This window comes from Scomber scombrus, chromosome 11 (assembly GCF_963691925.1).
Source record: "Scomber scombrus chromosome 11, fScoSco1.1, whole genome shotgun sequence".
NCBI lineage: Eukaryota > Metazoa > Chordata > Actinopteri > Scombriformes > Scombridae > Scomber > Scomber scombrus.
In genome coordinates this window covers 5,609,087-5,632,519 of record NC_084980.1, presented here as the reverse complement: position 1 = coordinate 5,632,519, position 23,433 = coordinate 5,609,087, and the positions used below count along the sequence as shown (strand labels likewise).

Here is a 23,433-nt window from a genome sequence, read left to right as displayed (position 1 = left end):
ATTTTGTATGTAATTTAATGAAGGTAAACACATCTGAAGGAGACGCTTTTCACTTGGTATCAAGCAGCAGAAGAATCAACTGTCTTGAGTAAATGCAGACTTCTTTACCGATGTTCCTGCTTTAAACACATTAAACATACATTTTTATACTGACTGAATGCATCAACTGAATGTAGAGTGTTTAATACAAACGTTTACATTTTTAAGTATCATTCGATTATTGGTGCACATTTGCTCCAAGGAAGATGCCCGACAGACAAGTGGTTCTGAGAAGTCGATAACGTCAAGACTCAATTTCCACCGCAATACCAACAACTCGTTTTGCTGAGGATAAGAAAAATATCGGCAAGTGGAGGCAATAAGCACAGTAAAGTACATTTCAAGCTCCGGAAAGTACACTGTCATAACTCTGCTTGCGCCGCCAACATAAAAATAGATGCCCATGTTCCTTAGTATAACTGTTGTTTCCTGACACCACAAATTGCTTGACTCATTTTAAAAAATGTTCCCCCCTACCTATCCATCCATCCATCCATCCATTCTTCCACCTTATCCGGGTTTCAGTTTGCGGTGGTAACAGATTTAAACAGAGCAAGCCAAATTTGCTTCCAGGTGTTCTAGGGGAATCCAGCTGTGTTCACAGGCTCTTCTGCAAATATGATCTCTCCAGCATGTTTTGGGTCTTCCCTGGGGTCTCCCTTGAGTCTTCCAGTTGGAAATGCCTGATATATCTCCACTGGAAGTTACTCAGGAGGCAACTGTTGCGACAATGTACCAGATCTTCTCTGACTTGGAAAGGTGTATGGAGCTCATTTACAGCTGTTTTAGGACTAGTCCAAGTCCAGAACCATCAACCCACGTTCCTGCTCTCTGCAGGACATGCTATCCTTTCTCCAAGAGCATTTTGAGAACAGCCAGGCTGTTCTCACCCTGGGGGTGTTTTCTGCAGTGATCGTTGCCGGCCATGAGGGCTCCGACTGCTCTAGAGCTCAGAGCCAGTGATGTCAAATTTCCATAAAGTTATGAAACATTACAGTCTTAGGCGGCTTTAGGGATCACCCGAAATGCAATGAACGCCGTCACCTGCACCTCGTCATTTATCAAGCACAATGCATGCTTCTTCTTGCTGGTCAGAGAAGTTATAGGTTATAAATAAGGCTGAATTTCTTGTAGCCTCAATATAAGTCTTTTAGTGGATCGTCAGTGGAAAGCTCCTACCTAACACAAGGACGTATAGTCAGTTGAAAAGTTGCGTATGACACTTCAGTGTAAAAGGGATTTTACAGCTGACCCGGTGACATATCATTTTATTTTGAAGCACAAGCTCAGTCCCCCAGCAGCAAAAGTTTGCAGTCAGCTGGCAGTGAGTGACATTTTGAAATGCAGGCACTGAACTTCAATCATGTGTTTATGTGCACTTAAGTCATCTGTTTATTCACAGATTTTTTGGCAATAACAATGATTTCTAAAACGTATGTAAGCGAGAAACCCGAATATAAAAACTCTTAAAGAGGCAGTGTCACATTACTGAAAGGGTTTCACCACCTAACATGCCTCTAATTAGTCTATAACCCAGCTACTTATAATACACTTAAAAATGCCAATCATGGATCAAAAATAAATGAAAATGTAAAGGATAACAGACCCATGTAAATGGTAGGTTTTGGAGAAATCCATACTTCTATCCTGTTGCAGTACATGTACACACCACAGCATTTTCTGGTTTTCTAGTTCTCGCATTCTTTTCTTTATTCTGTACATATAGCCAATGATTCACCAAGTCCTATGCGTCATATCCTATAATATTTGGCACACTGTGGTGGAGTGTTTTACAACCCCCCAAACTATATCCACCGTCAATACACACACACACACACACACACACACACACACACACACACACACACACACACACATACACACACCTCCCTTAAACTCCACGAACTGTATTTCCTATCAAAAGGAAAAACACTTTCAGTCACATGGACAAGAGAAGTAAAACAATAAATATATTGCTTGACAGATGAGTGTTCACTAGAATTCATATCTGTGTTTTATAATGTTCTGATGAAGCGCTTGGCAGGTGCTGATGACAGCACATGCTCCCATTTGAAACAGCCGATGCTAAGAGGTGAAATATTTATGTTAGCAAGGTGTGGGGTTGGCTACTGCTGCTTTGTACATCTCTGTCTCGTTTAAACTGATTTGAAGGGAGTTCCTGTATAAAGGTAATACATAAACCAGTTGACCTTTTAATTACACATAGGGGACTAAGGTGCGCAGCCAAGTCTTGCTGGTTTAATACTCTACATGGGTCTGCGCATTTCTGTCGAAAACAAAATATATGCTGCCTGGAAGCAATGTAGATACTAATTAACCTCTACATGAGCCCTGGCCTCAAAATTAACCTCATGTGTGTAAAGCATGGGGTTTAGCAGTTCTCAGCAAGGAAATAGATGTACATGAAATAATAAAACCCACAATAAAGCTCAGCTACGGATCTCATTAAATTTCAAATAAAACGTGACATTAGGCTAAGCATGTCTGTATTATTCTTGACTACCTAAGACATACTAGTAGTGATTTGGGTGAGGCATCTGGTGCAATTGCTGGTAAAGTATTTACTCAGCAACAGAACAATTAAATAGATTTATTTATGCCACGGCAGTTTAGTTAGGAAAGGCAAGGGGATTCGTCAAGTAGGGAGTTCTTTGAAGTGAAGAGAAAACTGCAGAAATCTTCTCAGCAGCTGCTCTCTCCCCCCGCGCAGTTTAGGTAGAACCCTGAGACTTTGAAATGACTCCATCAGTCCATCGGAGAAAGCCAAAAGTATCTTTGGCACTCTGCACTTATTTTCATATTGTTGGCACTTCAGGGAAGCCCTCAAGGTTTAGTCGAAAACATTAAAAAGGCTTTCATCATGAAAAGTTTGAGATTCAATGTAAGTTGAATTCCACAAATGTGCACGCCACTCCACAGTTTCTCCATAATGACTCCCACACTGGCCAAGGCATTGCAAAAACAGTTTGAGGAATTGTCATTAACAGGTATTCTAAGTAACATGAAGCATACCTGACAGTCATTAAATGACATCTGCATGTGTATTTGTCCACTCTATCCATCGTAGTTTAATTAAAAGGCAGCCAAAAAGGATGTAAAAATAAACATTCCTTGCATTTAATTACATTGAATGATTTTTTGTATCAGTTTGTCGTATTATTTATTCTGCAATGCCAAAAGAAAAGAAAAAACCTTTACTCCATCTCTTCACAAATATTCTAAAAGTGAAAGCAGATTCTACTTGCGCAACAGGTCTCGGGGTATGCCGTTGTTTATCAGTATACTCAATATGATGTTTCAGTCCCTTGTGCCATAATCCAGCTCAGACCTTAAACAATGCAAATCCACCATACAAAGGATTGCCATAGCAGACATCAGGCTATAGGGTCTAAATCCTAAAGCACCAACCATTGATTTACTCTAGCATTCAAGGCACATTGGACACACTGCTGGGTTTATCAGACTTCTTTCTATAATATTTCACTGTGTTAAGCCAACATCTTAAGAATGTTAAACAAATCCTGCCAATGTTTTACAAAGCTAACGTGAAGCTGGTTTATCCAGAGAAATACTCTAATATAAGCCTACATCAGCATTTAATTTATAATCCTGGTATCAACCAAATAAGCAACCAAGACTCCAGACTCCAGACTATTGCTAAAAGATGATGGCAATCAACCAAAAGGTTACTGAACCTCAAACCTGAATTTTAGTTTCACAAAGGAAAAGTGAGTTTTGTCTTTCTCAGGGGAATATAAGTGTGCAGAATTATTATACAGATTACAAAAAGACATTTTCCCAACAATCTTTAGAGTTAGTGTAACACACAAAGTAACGCAAAACAACAATTTAATAACATTTTTGGCCTTTCAGAAATATTCAGTGACCAATATAGCACCCCTTATTTTCAATAACTGCCATGAGCATTCCATCCATGGAGTCTGTCAGTTTCTTGATCTGTTGACGATCAACTTTCGCTGAAACAGCAACCACAGCCTCCCAAATGCTGTTCAAAGAGGTGTATTGTCTTCCCGCACTGTAAATCTCACATCCGAGAAAGGCCCATAAGTTCTCAATAGGATTTAAGTCAGGTGAGGAAGGGGGCCAGGCCATTATTCGGTCATCTTTGAGGCCTTTGCTGGCTAGCCAAGCAGTGGAATACTTGGAGGCATGTGATGGAGCATCGTCCTGCATAAATATCATGACCTTCTTGAATGCTGAGGACTTCTTTGTGTACCGCTGCTTGAAGACAGTATCTTGCAGAAACTGGCAGTGGGTTTAGAGTTGATCTTCAACCTGAAACGGTCCAACTAGATCATTCTTCAAGATACCAGCCCATACCAGTACCTCTCATCCACCTTGCTGGCACCCGATAAGTGGTGCCCTGTGTCCAATAGTGATCCAGCCCCGGGCCCGTCCATCTGGTCCATTAAGAGTCATTCTCATTTTGTCTGTCCATAAAACCTTTGAAAAATCTGTCTTCAAGTATTTCTTGGCTCAATCTTGACACTTCAACTTGTGAATCTTAGTCAGTGGTGGTCCTGCTTCAGCCCTTTTTACCTCAGCCATGTCTTTGATCACTTGACACGTCCTTCTTCTGGACTCTCTAGGTAGGTTGCGGTTCTGGAATATGGGGGCTGGAAGATAATGGGATTTTCACGTTTAATTCTTCTCAAGTCTTTTGCAGTTAATTTGTGCATTGTCTTCGCCATGCATTTTTCTGCAACCGTGTTGACTACTTGCAACAGAACATTTGATTGTCAGCGGTGGTCACGCGTTAATAGTTGAGCTATTTCAAGAGTGTTGCATCCGTCTGAAAGGCAATTTACAATTGTTGACTTTTCAGTGTCAGTTAAAACTCTTTTTTGGCCCATTTAATCACCCTCCTCATTACACAAATACATATCACCTGAAAATGATTCAATCTAAAAAGCATTCAAGTTTGTACAGTTTGGAGTTGGAAAATGTGCATAGAATTATTATTAGGTTAGAATACCCACTTGCTTAATATAATAATGTATGCAGTGCATTAATGCTTCTTATTGACTGAACTTGTTTACCCCAGGCTGCATAGACTGCATAGATATATGGAGCTAAGGCTGAGAGCAAAAAGCTGGGATCACATGTTCCACAGCAAAAAAACAAGTTATGCAAATGAATCATGTATCTAATAATGCTTGTACATTGATTTGAAAACCTGCCTCCAGCCTGTTCAATGTATACAAGTCGACCTCTCTATGACATTTGTCAGAGCAAACAATAACCATGTAAATGATTCACTGGTATGACTGAATGTACAACTTGGACTGGACTCAGATCATGTTGCATGATAGTTTATTTTGATTTGTTTCATGGACATTTGTTCCAAACAACTTCATTGTATGACAATGTTTGCCACTTAGTGGAAATCTGTTTTCTGGGAAGAAGTGGATTACATTTCTTTGTTTGGCCTTCCATGCTGTGTTGGGAGACAACTTTCTCAAACCATAATAAATACCACCTTTTCTTGTTTGTGACTTGTGTCTAGCCTTTTGGAGGGGATGGCTGGTGTGACACCATCAACAACCGGGCCTACTGCCAGTATGACGGAGGAGACTGCTGCCCGTCCACACTCTCCACCAGAAAGGTACACAAACAAGCGTTTCCAGTGCTATACCTCCTGTCTGCCATATTTACACAGGAAGAGAAAGATTGATTTTTCATTTCACTCCATCTGGCTTGTGTTTTTTCAATAATAAAATATATTTCTCCAGGGTATTCTTTTAATAGATATAATATAACTTATAATGTCCGTCCACTTTGTTATAAAGGTGGCAGGGCTCGCGTCTCGCAATCAAGATGGAGCTTAGAGGCTGAAGCTGGATTCAAAGCCAGATTCTTCCTGTTTACAGTAGTAGAAATCCATCTCTTTTTGGAGTGCTGTGCTGCCACGCAGGAGACTTCCACTAAACAAACAAACACAGATCCCTGCTACTTTCCCCTCTCTCCTGTTAATGACTGAGCCTATTTAGTCTCCCTCATCTGTACTTAAAACAACAGAGGAGACTTGTGCCCTCCAGCTTTTCCACTCAAATGGTAAATAAGCAGGTTTTCACCACCCATGCTGCTATAGGCTTTCTCACCTCTCATATTAAGACATTTCTCCACTACAAGTAATGAGTCAAGGAGTCAGGGTATCAGAATACTTGTATATGAACATAATATACCTGATGAGATTCTTTTTTATTACACTATAACAGTTTTAGCAGGTGAGAATGAAAATCCTAATGTATTACTTAATTGGTGAAAACACTTAATTTAAAGCATCTTTAGTGTGGATAAAAAGCTTTTATGTTGCGCAGCTCTACGGCGTGATTTCGGTCTATAATTTGATGACAAGAAGCCTAGTACAGGCCTAATCAGTATGAGGAATATGTTGGATATCTTCGTGCTTATCCATCCTAACATGCTCTCACTGGTGATAGCTCATTCGTGCTCGCTACAAGATGCAAATGTATCATATTACACTAATTGCAGTAAATGATTGCTGTATATATTGGGTGGGTAAGAGGAATGGTATGAATAATAATGAGCAAGCCCGCGTTGGGCCAGTGGTGGAAACCAGGGCACTCATTCCCTGAACTACCTCTACATAAACACGTCTTTTTTTCCTATTTTTCTGCGCTTTCATGAGGACTTCTCTCCTGTGTGGACGTTTTGGGAGTAGCTAACCCCCCCCCCCCCCCTTCCCCCTCCTACTATACCCTATTTGGCTACTGTACAGCCACATATTCATGACACCCATTCAGGGGGCCCTGCCTATTAATTCCTATAGCCTACAGTTGGCCGAGCCTCCGCTGTCTCCTCCATGTCCGCAGCACGCCATGACTCACTGGCAGCTCCTTCCTAAATGGAGAAGGAGTTCAGCGAGTCTGTAGCTGCCGTCATAATAAATGAGCTGCCAGACTGCCACTAACTGCTCTTTTACAAGGGGAAGGGGGAGGGAGGGGGTATAAGGGTGGGAGCAGCGAGGTGTCTGATGGTCTGCGGTTCATTCGGCCACTGTAAAACAGCAGCTCGGCGAGCAGGGGTTGCTCTTAGGAAGTGAACTAAACCGCTGTGAGAGTCAGCATCCTGACTGCCGCCGCCGCTCCAGCGGAGTGATGCAGTTAGCGGGGGGTGGGGGAGGTTAGGTTAAAGGAGGAGGGTAACAGAGAGCGCTGGATGGTGGGGTTGTTTACAGAACTCTCTGTTTCTATGTGGCTCGACTTATGCAGGTGTAGGAAATTACAGGTTTTTAACACAGCGTGACCCAGATCACATATTTTCTCCACCGCCAAAAAAATTAAAACTTGAGACTTGATATATTTTTTGGCAATTTTCTACAGTTTCAGTACTTACCTATAATCAGGGTTAAAACACACAGACAACAATGAGCTGATTTACCTTATTCTGCTGGTAAAACAGATTGTTTCAGGATCTGGCAGGAGAATTCATCCACATCTGAACTACATCAAATATTTGAATCAATATTCATATCTATTTGCGTCTGGATCAGTCCACAGAGGCCAGCTGCCTACTTTTTATGGAGTGCAGGCAGTATTGGTTTTATTTACAGGGGTAGTCACAGCGATGACAAGGGAGGAGGGATACACCAGAGATGATTCAGGTGGGATTCAGTCATTGGCCAGCAGAGAAAAGATCTGAGCTGCTACACCATCTATGGAAGCACACGATCTCCCTTTGATTTGTTAACTCGAGTCGCTGTTTTATCCCGACATGGGGGCCAAAGCAGTAAAAGAAGCAGAGCAAACGGAAGGAAGACAAAGATGACATGACACCATTCACTTTGGGCTGCATGCAAAGTTGAATTCATCGATTCGAAAGCTTTTCTCGTCACATGAGTTCTCCTCATGAATATGTTGCAGTAAACAGCAGGGAGGCAACTGATCCAAACACTCGACAACAGCCAAAAGACTTGGCTTTTGTTTCTGTGGATAAAGGAAAAAGCAAAGCCCTTTCTCTCTCTCCAAAGGTTGTTAGAAGGCATCAAAGGTGGAGTATTGCTTGGCTTGTTCCGCGCCTGCATCAATGAATCAAGATGAAGCTGTTAAGGAAACATTTAATGGCCGCGCCAATTCGTCTTAAATGGGACTGCTCGCATTTTAAGTGAAGCTGGGCCTTCTGCAGCTCGTTCAGTGAAACTATTACCCTGCCATCAACCCCGTCTCAATCCAAAACTGAGTGCAATCAGCAGTGAAGGCCGACCAGCTGCTACCTCCCACTCTCCTTCTCGCCTTGCTTGCCGTCATCCTTATTTTCTTTCCTCGCCTCCCACTCTTCCTTTCTCCCCCTCTCCCTTTCTTTCTCTCACTCTTCCCCCTCACTCCTTCTCTCCAGGAGCGAATGTTTACATTTCTTGCAACAGACTGCTTCGCGGGGCACCAGAGTTTATTTTGCAACTTGTGGTGATGGCTCGCTTCCTAGACAAGAGCTGGCAGCCTCTTGTTGTTGATTCTTAACATGTGTTCATCCGTTCACCTCCACGGCGGTGCGTTCCTCCCTCCATTCCCCCTGAAGACCCTCAAGGTTTCTCGCCGTTCAAAGGCCACGTTGAACCATTTGACATCATGCACTTTATCGGCCTCCGGGGGGTCGTGGGAGTTCTCTTTGAAACTGTGAGGAAATACAACAAGTCTAATAAGACCACGCTCGGGTTACTAAGCGGTACTTACCTTTCAGCACAAACCGAATGTAGGAGAAGGGGACAAAACTGTCCACTAGCTGCTAGCTCAGTTCAAGCACATTGACTTTTTATTGTCTGTTTTTGCCATTCAAAGACGTGCTCTTTGCTACAGTTGAAAGGTAACAACCCAACTGGGATGCCTCCTCAACTTGTGCATTTTTCTCTGCTTATACTAAAAGTCCTGATGTAATATTTACTTTCATACTTCTCTTTCTATGCTTTTGTTCCACTTGCTTCCAATGGAATATAGAAGCAAGATTTTTTATCAGATCTCATCAAAGAAACATCTCAGACAGTTTTAAACAGGGAAACCAACCAAATGGAATGTGTGTTTTCTCGGTTTAATCATCCATTAAAAATGACATCTGCACCAGACAGGCCTGAAATGTCACATCTTGTGTTTTTGTTTGAATCCAGCCGCAGATTGAAAGATCTATAGTGGCTCTGGGAAGCCGAGCGCTAAATGTTGTGCTTGTTTACTGACAGGTCATTCAGTTTGGGGCGGACTGCAATCAGGATGAGTGCACTTGCCGTGATCCGGACGCCGAGGAGAATAAGAGCAAAGCCAAACACTTGGGAGGAGGAGGAGGAGGAGGAGGAGGAGGAGGCGGAGGAGGAGGAGCCGGAGCCGGAGGAGGAATGCAATAAGATGGAGGGATAAAAGAAGCTGAACTTGTGTTAAACAGAGTCAAACCACAAGCTACACACCACAACAAACAAACAAAAAATATCTGATTTTTAACATTTTGTGACGCAGAGAATGCGACTGAAGTCAGGCCATACAGTGAGAGCCCTTTTTTTTAATTCAATCAAAAGCAATATTGTTGTTAAAAAGCATCACGAGTGGTTTATACATTTGATTTATGCGTTCCAGCTTCAATCCAGTCAAATAATATCCACAAGTAGATGTAATGTTTTCTTTTCCTGTTAAGAGGTTAAGGGTTGTCTTCACTGCTGGATTCGGGTAATAGCAGAAAATGATGTTTTAAGAAATACAAAAAGAATAAAAATAGGGCGCATTAACGGAGGAAAACACTGAAGTCTGGTTCAGTTCAGGTTATGAAAAAACCCTGTTGATCCACTTGTGTATAAATCAAGTCGTCATAATTGGATCAAATCACTATTGTCTATGGATTCAAGTACTTTTCTGGAGTTGATTAATGTCAGGATAAAGAAACCAAAAAGGACTGACTGTGCCTGAAAACATTTAAGCACATGCACAGTCCTTACAGTGAGAGTTATTGCTACTAACTACCTAATTATACTGTTAGATGGAAAAATATTAGCGTCCAATAGAATTTTCAAAGTAGGTTACTCAAATCATACCGAGGTCCATACCGTATGCTCATTTTAAAAAGGCACGTTTGTTCATTTTAACTCATCTGATGACTACTCAAGATATATAAGATTTAAGTCTATATGAAAAAGGAAAAGACAACAACACTTAAAACAGTTCAAATCTTCATCAGCGTGCTTCAGATCCTTCTACAAAACAGTTCAGTCATACCATTAGCTGTTAGGAATGTAAAAGGATACACACTGTAAAAGACTAACATGTATAGACTAATATATTTGGATCACCTAACATATCTACTAGATCACGTATTAGTCACACGAAGTCGACACACTATTTATATCACATGTCCAGTAATAACATCATCATTTATGTGTGCCGTACAGCATGTGCGCAGGGCTTTCATGCTGTCGTATTCATATTTACACAAACACTCTTATCTTACACACTATGAAAGAAACAAGCTATAAAAGAGAAACTCTGGAAAAAAAAACCAAACCCAATATCTTTGGGACAACCAGCCATGCCTTTTCTTTTCAGCTCAACACAGATTTCTGCTTGCATATATTGTATGTATGTCAGAAATATTCTGCTATCCATTAGCCAGAAATGATGAAGTAGCCCATCCAAATATTGTATCTATAAAAGTGTAATCATTATTCTTTGTGATATTTTACAATACTTTATACTCTATATGAAATAAATAGCAACTTTATATCGACCCCTTTTATGTCTTTCTGCTGGTTTATTTGATTTGTTTGTTCATAAAGGATGTGTCTTTTGTTTGTTTTGTGCATGTACAAATGATGTTTGAATAAAATGAATTCCAGTTATATGAAGGAAATATCATTTAGTTATATGTAGCTACTATAGGCTATTTGGTACACACACACACACACACACACACACACACACACACACACACACACACACACACACACACACACACACACACACACACACACACACACACACACACACACACACACACACACACACACACACACACACACACACACACACACATGAGACCATGGTCACATTTGGGGACATTACATAGACTTACATTAATTTTCTGGGGACTTACCCTAACCCTAACCATCACACCACTCCAAATTTACCGGTCCTAAATCTGAAAGGAGTCCTCAAAAATAACATATGACAGACCACACATTACATACACACACATACAGTATACACACATTTATTTGGTCCATAATTGCACAGCTACGTTTTGGTTCCAAACTTGCAAACAAAGTTCTTTGCTGATATTTAAAGACAGGCGTCATTTCATTTATGAATACAGATATTCTATATTGAAGTTAAGACTCTCTCATCAGGTTTTAGTCATTTGAACAGACGACCTAACTGAAGGCAGTAGACTTTAGAGACTGCAGACATACCTTACCTACTGTGCTTATAATGGTGAGCACAAATAACTCAGCTACCAGTAAAACTTCATATCATGCGGTTGCAATATGTCAGGACAACTCTATTACCCACAAACTTTTACCTTCTGAACCCGGACAAAGTTCTAAATTATTAGGGAGTCATTTCCAAAACTGTCTGCGGTTGGAAATGTGCAGACCTGCAATGAAGTCGTTTCACTTTAGATATAATGCTTTGTCATGGACGAAGGCATTCCATTTGGCCGTGCAGTAGACTGACTTCTACTTTAACCTCCTTTCCAAATTCCAGGTAGGCCACATTTTTCTGAATGACGCTTACCACAGCTGGTTTCTATGTGGACATGCATTTGGTTTGTGTAATATATGAGCAGGGACGCCGACGGTATCAATAACACGGATCTGCATCTTCCTGCAGAGCGAATACGACCGTAATACTTTACATTCACAAATGCAGTAGAGTATATACATGACATCTTGCATGAATCACAAATGAATACGCTTCAATATAAAGGGTCAGTTCACTAAATTTAGTATCGGATGATATTAATATGAAGGAATAAAACAGTAATTCCTCTAACAGAGTGCTCCTCCCTGACTGATCAGAGTAGCAACAATAAGCTGTAACTTACAGTTCCAGTATGAATAAACAATTCCACAAATTAAGTTATCCAACAGTATGAATAACTTATGTGCACACATAAAATAAAAAAAATCTCTTGTAGTAAGCTCTGGTAGATTTATAACAGCAGGGGGAAGAATATTCATACAGCCATGTTTCATAATATATTCTTTATTGTTCTTTGAAGTAGCAAAGATCAAAGTGAAAAAAGTTGAGTTTATGATAGCCACATACAGTATAGACAATATATCATGCAGATAGTAGATGGTTGCTTCCCCTTTCTCTCAAAGGTCAAAAGGTGTCAATCTTGTTGCTTGGTTCATTTCAAGTTCAAATCACTTCTTTTGTCATATTACCATTTATGTGCAACTAAATTCTACTTTGATCTATGAATCAACCAATCATTTAAAGTCCAATCCAATTTCAAGCTGTCTTCAGATCAAAATTAAAAGAAGTAAAAACTTTACATTAGAACATTACATTAGTGGATTAATCTGACTAAGCTACACAGCAGATATTACAGGACAATAGTGTATCTACCAAAGCACACGTAAATGTCGTAAAATATCACCCGTTGTACATTTATATACAGGAGGAAAACACTGCACTGTGCTATAATGTGATGCATTTATGAAATACTTTGCCGCCTATACAAAAATCTACAAGCGTTCAGTTTAGTATTCACATGTGAGATTTGTTAAAAATCAACGACTAATATACATTTGCATTTCTTTGACATCGATCTCCAACATGGCCACTGCACGGTAATAAAAATAACATTGAGGAACATGACAACTCAAGGCGAATCAATCACGCTGTATTAGTTGAAAAGAATGTCAGTAGAATCTCTGTAAAGATGTACATTATTGCATGAGGTTTAAACACAGAGAAGCAGTCAAAAACATTAAGACACTGTTAATTAGCAGTTTCAATACAGAAATGTCACTTTAAACAGTGTTCATTGGTTAGATTTGGAATGATCTCTCCTCTATAATAATAATAATAATAATAATAATAATAATAAATTAAATACGTTCTGATAGTTTTGGCAGGTCTGCGGCAATATGTAGAGATAATGAACCGGACTGTACACAATTCCTCCAAGTTGAGTTCAGTTGGATCCCTCTGTGATCACTGTTAGTCAGTAAACATCCTTTATAACAACTTCATTAGCTGTAAGCACTACATTCAGCAGGTTATACCACTAAACCTTTATCATGATGCTATGTGAAGCTAACCCTAACCCATTTTGAATGTCTATACTACTAAAATAACTTCCAGCAGTCCATCTTTTACATCTTCTATCTACATTGTTCATTTTTTATCTTTCTAATAACATCTCGATCTCTTTAGCTTTACCTTAACATGCTACCTCACATACATACAAACATAGACCGTTTGTAAAATACTGGCTTTGTTTCTGGTGCTACATGACAATTCCATGTATATATATCACACTCCGATAAGTATTCAATGTGTTTAAATGACAAAACCAGGTCTTGACACTAACATTTAAAATATGTAAAAAGAGATTTAAAAACAGCATGTCTTTGATGATGTTCAGTATAAGCAACTCCACACAATAAAGCAGCCAATACCGAAACAATTTACAGCTGTAGAGACCACGTGTTCACCTGCTGTCGGCGGTGGTTGGAGCATGCTAGCCGAACTGAAGCTGCGATGATTTTTAACTGTAAATGAATCAGCATCTCCTGGGTCCTTATGTAAACAAGTCAAATCTACGAAGCAACTAACCATCACATGTATCCATGTTGCCAGATGAACATGGACTGCCTACAAAGTCGTGATCAATATCATCGTCAGTTTCTTGGCCTCTTGTTTGACATCAACGGTCTCCAGTGTGTAAGTGTTCCTTATCGTACAAGGTGATGTAAAACTTGTTAAGATATGATTACACAAAAGATGGCACAAAAGAGCTGATGTGAAACCCTTCATGATGTTTTAATATTGTACTGAATATAAAGCTAAATGATCCCAGGTGTTCTGTTTAGATGACTCTGTAGTAAATTATCAGATTAATGCAAAGTAACGTTTCTTTATCAAAGATTTAACAAAGTCAAACAAAGTGATTTTTTTTATTTTTTTTTTACATTTAGTTCCATTAAAACATGTGCATTGAATGTAAAACACCATATTTCATCGTTTTTATGTGTATTTACTTTTATTGTGTTATAAATGTATCATGCCACGTCGCATTAAACAGAAACAAAACAGGAAATGACGAAGAACCCCGGCCTCGAGGGCTGAGGGTCTTGCCGAAGTCTGATCTAATTTAGTTTTCAAGTGGTCATAGCCTTCCAATCCTCCTTTCCAAGATTCCAGATGTTGACGGAGCTCAACCTTAAATTAAGCAACGAGCTAGTCTTTTACATCACGTACCTGCAGCTGCTTTGCTGTCAAAGCTTTCAATCATGTTTTTTCTTAGAATTACGGCGGTGCTTTGATCTGTTCAGAAAATAGTGTATGCACCACTACACTCACACAGCAAGACTGATGAAAGTCTGGTGAAAGACAAAGAAGTGCTTAAGCTATGAATCAACATGTGTCAAGTTTACATTTCTATTTTTTAGGTCAAGAAAAGCACAGTAGAGATGAATAAAGCAGTGAAGCTCCAGTTTATTAGATGTTATTAGGACTCTGCATTGAGAGATCAGCGTCTGTCTGAAGGATGCATTGAATGTTTCATTTTATTTGATCCTGATAAGAAGATTTTAAGTAGACTGAAGGAGTTAAATTTTGTTCTCCTATATTTATTTTCTTTTTGTATGACGAATTTATCTCACAATAAAAATCTATGAAGCAAAAATTAACATTTATTTATGACACCTCAAATGCACATGTCTTATAGAAATAAATGAAAAACCTGCATTTTATTTGATTCTTTGTTGAGTTTGACAAATCTCTATTCCTGTGCACATCCAAACTAAAACCTCAGAATAGCTTTAGAGCTCCTTGGGCTCGCCGTAGTCATTATACATGACAGTGAGGGTCTGCTCGTCACAGGCCTTGTGGACATCCTGGCCCATGTTCGCCCAGTTCAGTCCAAAGGCCTTGGTGTCAGTGTAACGGCAGGACAGGAACTTGAGGGACATCCTGCGAAGGCCGATCTTTGCCTCCTGAAGAAGACCCTTACACCACGGGGACAGTTCGTCCAGTTGGGAGAGGATGAGGCCGGCCTTCCTGTTGGCATGAACGACACACATGGTTAAAGTGTGTTTCAGTGTGATTTTCATTCAGAAATCCATTCAACAGAAAACAAATAGAAAATATTAATGATACATTTCTCAGTAAAGGAGATGGACTCAACAAAAATCACCTGCATACAATATACTGCCATTTAATCATCGGTAAGGGGTAATAAATGAATTTGATGTTTACATTGTAAAGCACATTACATGTCTACACCATCAAGTGATAACAATGTAATATATATATTTCAACTGTTACCATCCAAATCAGGTATGGATACTCTTCTCGAGACTCTTATCTCATGTTTATATAATTAAATTCTATCTTTTAAAGACCACACTCTTAACAATATTAAATGCGCATGGGAGAAAGAGTTAGGTATGGAGTTTGATGGGGACTGGTGGGAGAGGACTACTGCATGTGTCAACTCCTCTTCCTCCTGTGCTGGACTGAGTCTAATCCAATTTAAGGTTTTGTACCGACTCCATCTCTCTAAATCTAAACTGTCAAAAATGTATTCTGAAGTGGATAATAAATGTGACCGTTGTGAACAATACCCAGCTGATCTAACACACATGTTTTTGGTCATGCTCTAAAATGATAAGCTTCTGGTCATTTTATTTTGTAATAATTTCTGAAATCACTGGGGTGAAGGTCCTGCCGGGTGCCGATAGCCATTTTTGGAACGCCTGATTCAGCTAAAAATGTTACACCTTGGCAGCAAAACATTATTGCTTTTAGTTCCCTTCTTGCTCACAGAAGAATACTACTTCTTTGGAAGTCCTCTACACCCCCTTCGCCATGTTCCCTTAAATTTGCTCTCCGTGGATCAGCTCAGAAATGTTATTCCACCTGGCAGCCCCTCTTATCTTATTTTGACCGACTTACAGTGCTTCCCCATGATTAAGACCACTTATACCCTATACTTTATGATTTGTTTTGATGCTGTATATCTGTGTGATCAGCTGTGCTTGCGGCATATGTAATATCTCTCTTCCTTTTTTTTTCTCTTTTTCTTCTCTCTGTCTCTCCAGTCATGAAAATGTGTGACATATTACTGAGTGTTATAGGTGAGGCTCCTTAACTTATGATATGTGTATGTATGTATGTATGTATGTATGTATGTATGTATGTTTTTATGTATTTAGGTATATACTTGGGTATATATTTACGTACAAGCACTATCGTGTATTTTATTTTGTTTATTTATTATTATTATTATTTATTTTATGGCAATGGGAGGCGGGGAGGTGGGGATGGTGAACTATCAAAAAAAATAATGGAGGAACAACTATTTATTTTCCTGTAGAAAGTATGTTTTTTTACTTTGTACATATGTTGCTCTTGCCAATAAATATAAATGACTAACAATATGAAAAGCTGGTTAACGTGAATCCCAGTCAGTATTAGAGGCATCAGAAAGAACTGATGGATAAACTGCTAGAGAACCAGGATTATACATACGACTCACTGAGCCCTGTTCTTCACAGACCAATAAAGGTTGTTTGTGTAATTGCTCTCTTGACTTATATACATGAGCAATAAATGTTGTTATATTATGATGCTTTAAATAATTCTGCAAGCTACCACAAAACAGTCACCCTGCCAGCACGTTCTCTTCCTTCTCCCTCATACAAAACACTGATACCAACATATCATCTCCATATGTTTCCCTCCCTCTCGATGACGAAGTAGATACAAAAACAGAGATATGCCTTCAATATCTTCTATTTTTTATGTGCCTCATGCTGGACAACAGGTTGTTGGATTATTTGATTTAACTACGATTTATTGTCCATGCTTGAGATGAGCGCTCCAGCAGAATCATTGCTGCTCAGATTTTTTTTTAAAGAACTACCTCAAAGAGCCGAGCCTTTTTCTGCCAAATCTAATAATTTACCATGAATGGTCAGTTTTCAACATTTTCAAGACTTTAGTGCCCTCCTGGATTGCCACTGCTCCTCTGCCCCTACTTTAGAACACAAGAAGTCATCAAAATAGCAAAGTAGAACAGGAGAAGAGAAATTATTGCTACACTTCACCATAACCCCAATCCCTAAAAAGACACGTAAGGACCCAAATGACTACAGGCCAGTTGCCCTGACATTAGAGATGTATAAATGCCTGGGGAAAGTACTGTATGACCAGCTCTCCTGGATGGTGGCAGAGAGACTGGATCCGCTCCAGTTTGCCTAAAAGGCGAAACAGGGGGTGGGGGACACAAGACTGACCCTTTTAGACACTGTGGCCAGAAGCCTGGGCTCAGCATGCCCCAACACTTGTATTTTATTCATGGACTTCTCTCTTGCTTTTAATATTATACACACAAACACCATACTGCACCGACTAATGGAACTTCAGGTCAACCTGACACTGGTTTTATGGATTATGAGTTCTTTTTTTCACAGGACAGGCTACAACAGGTGCTTGTAAATGATTTTAAATCCAGTAAGTTGATTTTAAACACAGGACTCCCCCCAAGGCTGCACTTTATCCCCCATTCTCTTCTCTGTTTACACCACCAACATCTCCTGCGGCAGTGAAGGAATGACATTTTTAAAGTGCGCGAATGACATGGCCCTAGTGGCCCACCTGACTGGCACCAATGCTCTGTCTGAATGCCATCAGGAAGTAAACAACCTGGTCCGGACATTTTGGAAAAGCTCCCCGGAGTTCAACATCACCAAGACCAAGGAGCAGTGTTGTGGGAGCAGACAGAAACCAGACTCACAACAACCACATCTTTTCCAACTCCACAGTATCGAAGGCCAGCTGCTAGAACAAGTATGGATGGAGAGATAGACACCTCCTTGTCCTTTTCCCAGCACACCGACTCTGTGTACAAGAAAGCCCAGCAGCGCCTCCGCCTGCTGAGGAAGCTAAGGACTTTTAATGTCAGCAAGGATATGTTAACCCTGGTTTACAGGACACTAATTCAATCTATACTCACCTAAAATTTCACCCTGGTACAATGTCCTCACAACCTAACACAAAACAAAACTTTACCACATAACTCATCAGGCAAGGAAAATAACTGGGTCACCCCAAACGCCCCTATGTGAACTCTACACCTGGTCACTAATCAAGAAAGCCACTCTGATCAGCCAGGACCCTTCTAACCCTCTTTAAAATCCTTTCAGTTACTGCTATCAGGACAATGCTACAATGTTCCACTGGACCCAAAGAACATCCACAAAAAAACTTTTATTCCCTCTATAATCATAGAGGAAAATAGGCACTGTAATCTGACCTGTTTAACAATGTTATTATCAGTTGATGTTTTAACATATTTGGTTTGTGTGTATGTTTGTGTGTCTTAAGTCACTTTTAAGGACACACACCAGACTTAAGTCCAGTTGACTGGGAACGGTTTGCATAATTGGGGAAAAAAGTTGTGTCCCCTCTTGCTAAAATGCTGATTTTTTTGGTCAGTGGTTAAGGTTAGGGTTACTGTAAGTTAAAGGTTAGGGTTAAGTTAAGTCTCTAGTTAAGTCTATGTAAATACCCCAAAAGTTACTTATGTAAACCTGTGTGTTTGTGTGTTTTTCAGTTTAAAATTTTGCTGGTCAACTTCTAAGGGCAATTTTAGGATTTAGATTCAATTTAGTAAGAGGTTAGTAGTGGGGGTTGGGTTTAGCCATTTAGTTGTGATGGTTAAGGTTAGGGTACGGCTAGAGAATGCATTGTATCAATATGGGTCCTCACAAGGATATAAAGACAAATGTGTGTGTGTGTTTGCTTGTTGATGTGCCGTGTCAAACAAGAATTTCTTTTGTTTATGACAGACAATAAAGTTATCTTATTTTAACCAGAAGCACATCTACTCCCGAGGCTGCCCAACCCTCCACATTGCTTCTTTAGAAAGTATTTAGAGAGTTGTTGGCATCACAGAAATCAAGCAGCCAACCAGCAACTGTGAAATGCAGTGAACTGTGGGAAATGCTTGTTGCCAAGCATTTGAAGAAAAGAGGAATCTCAGTGTTGATGCACATCAGGCTTCAGATACATTAGACTGTCTGCAGCCCATTAATCACACCATGGCTCTGCTGTTGTTTCAGAGTGACATCATCAGATGACAAAACCTAAAACCGAACCATCCACAAAACTGCTTCCTGTCTGAAGAGTAAGGTGCACGGTTACTGACACATTCCAACTTTGACCCAAAGCACACATAGTGGCTGCTGAGGGTCTGGGTGGGAATGATGAAAGTAAAACAGTGGAAAAGTGAATGAATGAATAAATGAATGGCCGTGGCAAGGAAAGAGCTGGTGCTTTGGAGGGAAGCAGGCTAATGGGCGGCTGTGATACCAGGCAGAGGCAGAGGAGAGACTGCTTGATTCCTATGAAATGCTTGAACTTGTCCGTAGGCCAAACCAGCCCAGCTGAAAAATCATCTCCATTAGTAACATGATGCACAGAGTTCACATAAATACATCTCATAGGGACACTGAGCGCAATAAATAACCATTAAGCCTGATGCAGCCCGTTTGGCCCTTGTTGAAAAACCCTGTCAGTGTTTGTCTAAAGTCAGAAAATGGCAGCAAGACGAGATTTCGTTCATTCCACACACAGTTTCTCCTCATTCTTCAGCCAAACCAGCACTTCTACAGTGCAGAGTCCCCATTCTGCCAAGCCACAAGTCTGCTGGATGCACCAAAGTCACCAGAGCCATGGCACATTATACTGATGAACTGATGACACATCAGAGCACCCAGGCTACACATTCAATATGCACCAGTTAAAGGAAATGAATGAAATGTATGACCATACTGATGGAATAAACATTTGTTTCTACCTATCCATCGCTCTGTCTTCATGTCTATTTCTATGCCGGCCACCTGCAAGCTTTCATCCTCACTGCTGCGAGCTTTCATTTAATTCAGTTTAAGGGTGAAGAATGTGCAGGTGGAAGCAAACTGCAGTGAATTTAGATGTTCAGCTTATCATCAAAGACACTCACCTGGTGGTCATGAGGCAGATCTGATGATGATGATGTGATGATGGTTGTCATGAAAATGATGATGGAGAGGTGAAAGTGATGGTAGGACTGAAAATGGAGACAGCGGTATGGATGAAAATGATGACAGCTGCCATGGTGTTGATGAAGTCAAGATTCTGACTGATTAAGTTCATTCTGGACCCTCATCAGCAGTTTGAAGCTTCTGAAGATCTACTAAATGGACTTCATCAGTTTCTCAACAGCTGCTTCCAAAGCCAAGAATGAACGTTGGACTTCAGTTTTTAAGCACACAGGGAAGTCCTTAAAGTCCTTTTTAATAAAAAGGAATAATAAGGAAATCTACTACATCTGCTGGTCCATGATAACTGTGTTAACACAATCTGCTGATGAAGATTGTGTGTTCTGGCTAAAATCTCTAGAACAGGTAGTAAATGGACATTAAGATAGGATTGTTTTGTCAAGTGCAAAAAAACAACTTTTTCATCATATGCTCCTAGTGAGTATGAATCAGGTGTCAGCTTTGAAGTTCTCATCTGTGGTCCACGTCTTAAAACGCCATCTCCTCCTCCCCCTCATTCAACAACCTATGTAAATACTGTTCATATCAGAAGTTTTACTGCTGGGAGCACCCTGGTGGTTGAGTGGTTAAAGCGCATGCCACATAATCGCAGTGTCCCTGGTTCGAATCCGGCCAGAGACCTATGCAGGTCATTCCCCTCTCTCTCCTTGCATCCTGTCGGCATCTCTGCCAGTTACTCTCTAAAATACACACACAAGATGTCTCCTTCTTCACTGTAAAGTTCATTCCCAGTGTTTGTGCACTGGAGGTTTCAAGTTTCCATATCACTACTGTGTAAATTGAATACTGGACTATGATTGGCTCTAAAATAGCTGTGATATCACAAATATTTATTGTAGCTCCATGTCTTAAACTTCGATTTAAGGTGAGTGCGGAGCAGCTTTTCAGCAGGTGAATGTGAAAACAAACTCTGTACATACATAATTCTGCACATTGAAGCTCAAATATCAAAGAGGAGTAAAAAATAAACAAAACGCATCTGGCTGCATCTGTGCTATGATTAATCTTCTTGTAATCAATCTAGAGTGAACATACACACAGAAACTGACAGGCATATGCACAGGTTTTTAATTTAAAGTCTGCCGTGTGTGTCGCATTCTGTACATCCAAACTCTAACAATGCTCAAACACAAGTATACTTACATAATGTAGTAAATGACACCAGTCAAGTCTACACTGATTTGCAGTTGTGTCTGGATAAAGATGGTCTGAAATAAAACTAAAACTATCAACTATGGCTAGATAATACTAGAAGTAGCTTGATTCTTCAAGTCTCTATGGTAAACTTAATATCCTCTTGTCAAACACTTATTCAAAGTGATGGCCCAGAAGTCTTCTTTTATTTTTGATCCTGTCGATAAGCTGCAATTCTTTGGAGTTTTGAGCTTAAACTTGGCGCTGGCTAACACGCTGTAATAATACAGACACTGTGTGGCCTGTGGAGGCCTGTACAGTATTTCATCTCCTGTCTTAGACTCACTCCAAATCAACTGCTGTTCTGTAAACATATAGCACATCACCATATTTCCGCTGAATGTCCGTATTATTTCTGGAAAATGACTGTATTTTGAACGCCATCATTTCATTCAAAGAGGCAAAACAGATTAAGTCTAACATATTTCTGCGTTATTGTTGGCATTCCTCTCTAATTTAAAAAACATTTTACATATAGAGACACATGAGAAGAAACATCCTCTTTGCAGTTGCCTGGTTAATAAGCACTTTGCATATGTTAATACATTGTTTTTGGAATCTGAGTATATTTTCAATGTTATATGTACATATGGATGCTCAGCAGGACAACATCTCCTTTGCAAATATAACTGCCAACAGCCCCTGTTTTTTTTTTTGCTATGGGGGCTGCAGAGAAAGAAATAATAATTTTAATGATGTCAGTCCTCTTGGACAGCCTGTCTGCAGACAAGAAGCCTTGTGTTGGTAGTGTGCTGCCATACTGTCATTCATATCATTTTTCTGAAACCCCTTTATGTTCCCAATATTTTGCCACAGATTTCAGTGGTTTCAGGAAATTGGGATATTTATTTGCTTAGAATAAAGAAAAAAAATGTGGTTTGTTATGCTTTCATTTCTCAGGAAGGCAGAGGAACGTTTCACAGGTTCCAAATAGCAACAGTTGTCACCATAAATCCCAGTGCATGTATAGGAGTGGAAAATGGTTTTCAAGATACGTGAGTGCCCCTTAAAAAAAGTCCCACTTGCAACTTCTGTGTGGTTTTGACTGTGCACGTCAAATGCAATCATCCACACATAGTGCATGTACTGTATGCACTGTGTACATACATGGTCACACATTTACATGGTAAGGTGTGTAGGTAGGTGTACACAGTTTTAATCATTTCAATTAAATAGCAAATTTGTAAAATACTTATATTTACACTGAAAATATTCAGTGTTCCTTAAGCTGCATGAGTTAATTGATTGTTTCACATAAAAAGAGTCAGAAAAATTCAACCAGTCTACAAGAGAGGCAAGAGAACCAAATAGAAGAAGGATTGGAAACATTTTTACTTTAAAACATTAGAGATACAAGTTAGAGGTCTTTCATTTTGGACCTGATCCAAAACGTACCTGCATTATACTTTTTTTTTTAAAGAAGACAGAGAACAGTCAGCCCAAATCCAAATAGACCCAAAGATACAGAGATTGAATTAAAAATGTCGTTAACCTGCTCAGACTCAAAAAGAGAGCAACGTGATGTACCATCCATGAATGAGTGGCCACCGTTGATAAAAGACTAAATAAAAGTCTGATTAGAGCTTATAAAGAGTCCACCTCTGACCCACTTAGGTATTTGACATACTGACACACAGACTAAAGCCCTGTGATAGCAGGAATTACCTGGACTCGATTCCAGAGTCTGATTATATGGACTTGGCCTCTCAGTTAATTTATAGTTTCCGCATCTGTGTGGCCTTCAGGGTTGGCAAAGGTCAGTGTGTCATAAATTTCATCATCTGTCCAGGACCTCAAACTGTCCATGAGAACACTGAAATTTATGACAGAACAGACCGTACGCACTGACAAACATGTGTGAACACATCCGCTCAGTATTTGTA

The 23,433-nt window shown here is 39.8% G+C and overlaps 2 protein-coding genes across 3 annotated transcripts in view; one reads left to right on the top strand and one right to left on the bottom strand.

The window, feature by feature from the left end:
- pappa2 (pappalysin 2) overlaps positions 1-10,912 on the top strand; it is a 77,004-nt gene extending 66,092 nt beyond the window's left edge. For both annotated transcript variants that reach the window (XM_062428581.1, XM_062428580.1), the window contains exons 26-27: positions 5,588-5,686; positions 9,272-10,912. In XM_062428581.1, the coding sequence (XP_062284565.1) occupies positions 5,588-5,686; positions 9,272-9,433 (261 nt within the window). In that variant the 3' untranslated portion in view covers positions 9,434-10,912. The remainder of the gene's footprint in view (positions 1-5,587; positions 5,687-9,271) is intronic.
- Positions 10,913-15,070: 4,158 nt separating this feature from the next.
- astn1 (astrotactin 1) overlaps positions 15,071-23,433 on the bottom strand; it is a 395,016-nt gene continuing 386,653 nt past the window's right edge. The window contains exon 24 of the mRNA XM_062428582.1: positions 15,071-15,308. Within this exon, the coding sequence (XP_062284566.1) occupies positions 15,071-15,308 (238 nt within the window). The remainder of the gene's footprint in view (positions 15,309-23,433) is intronic.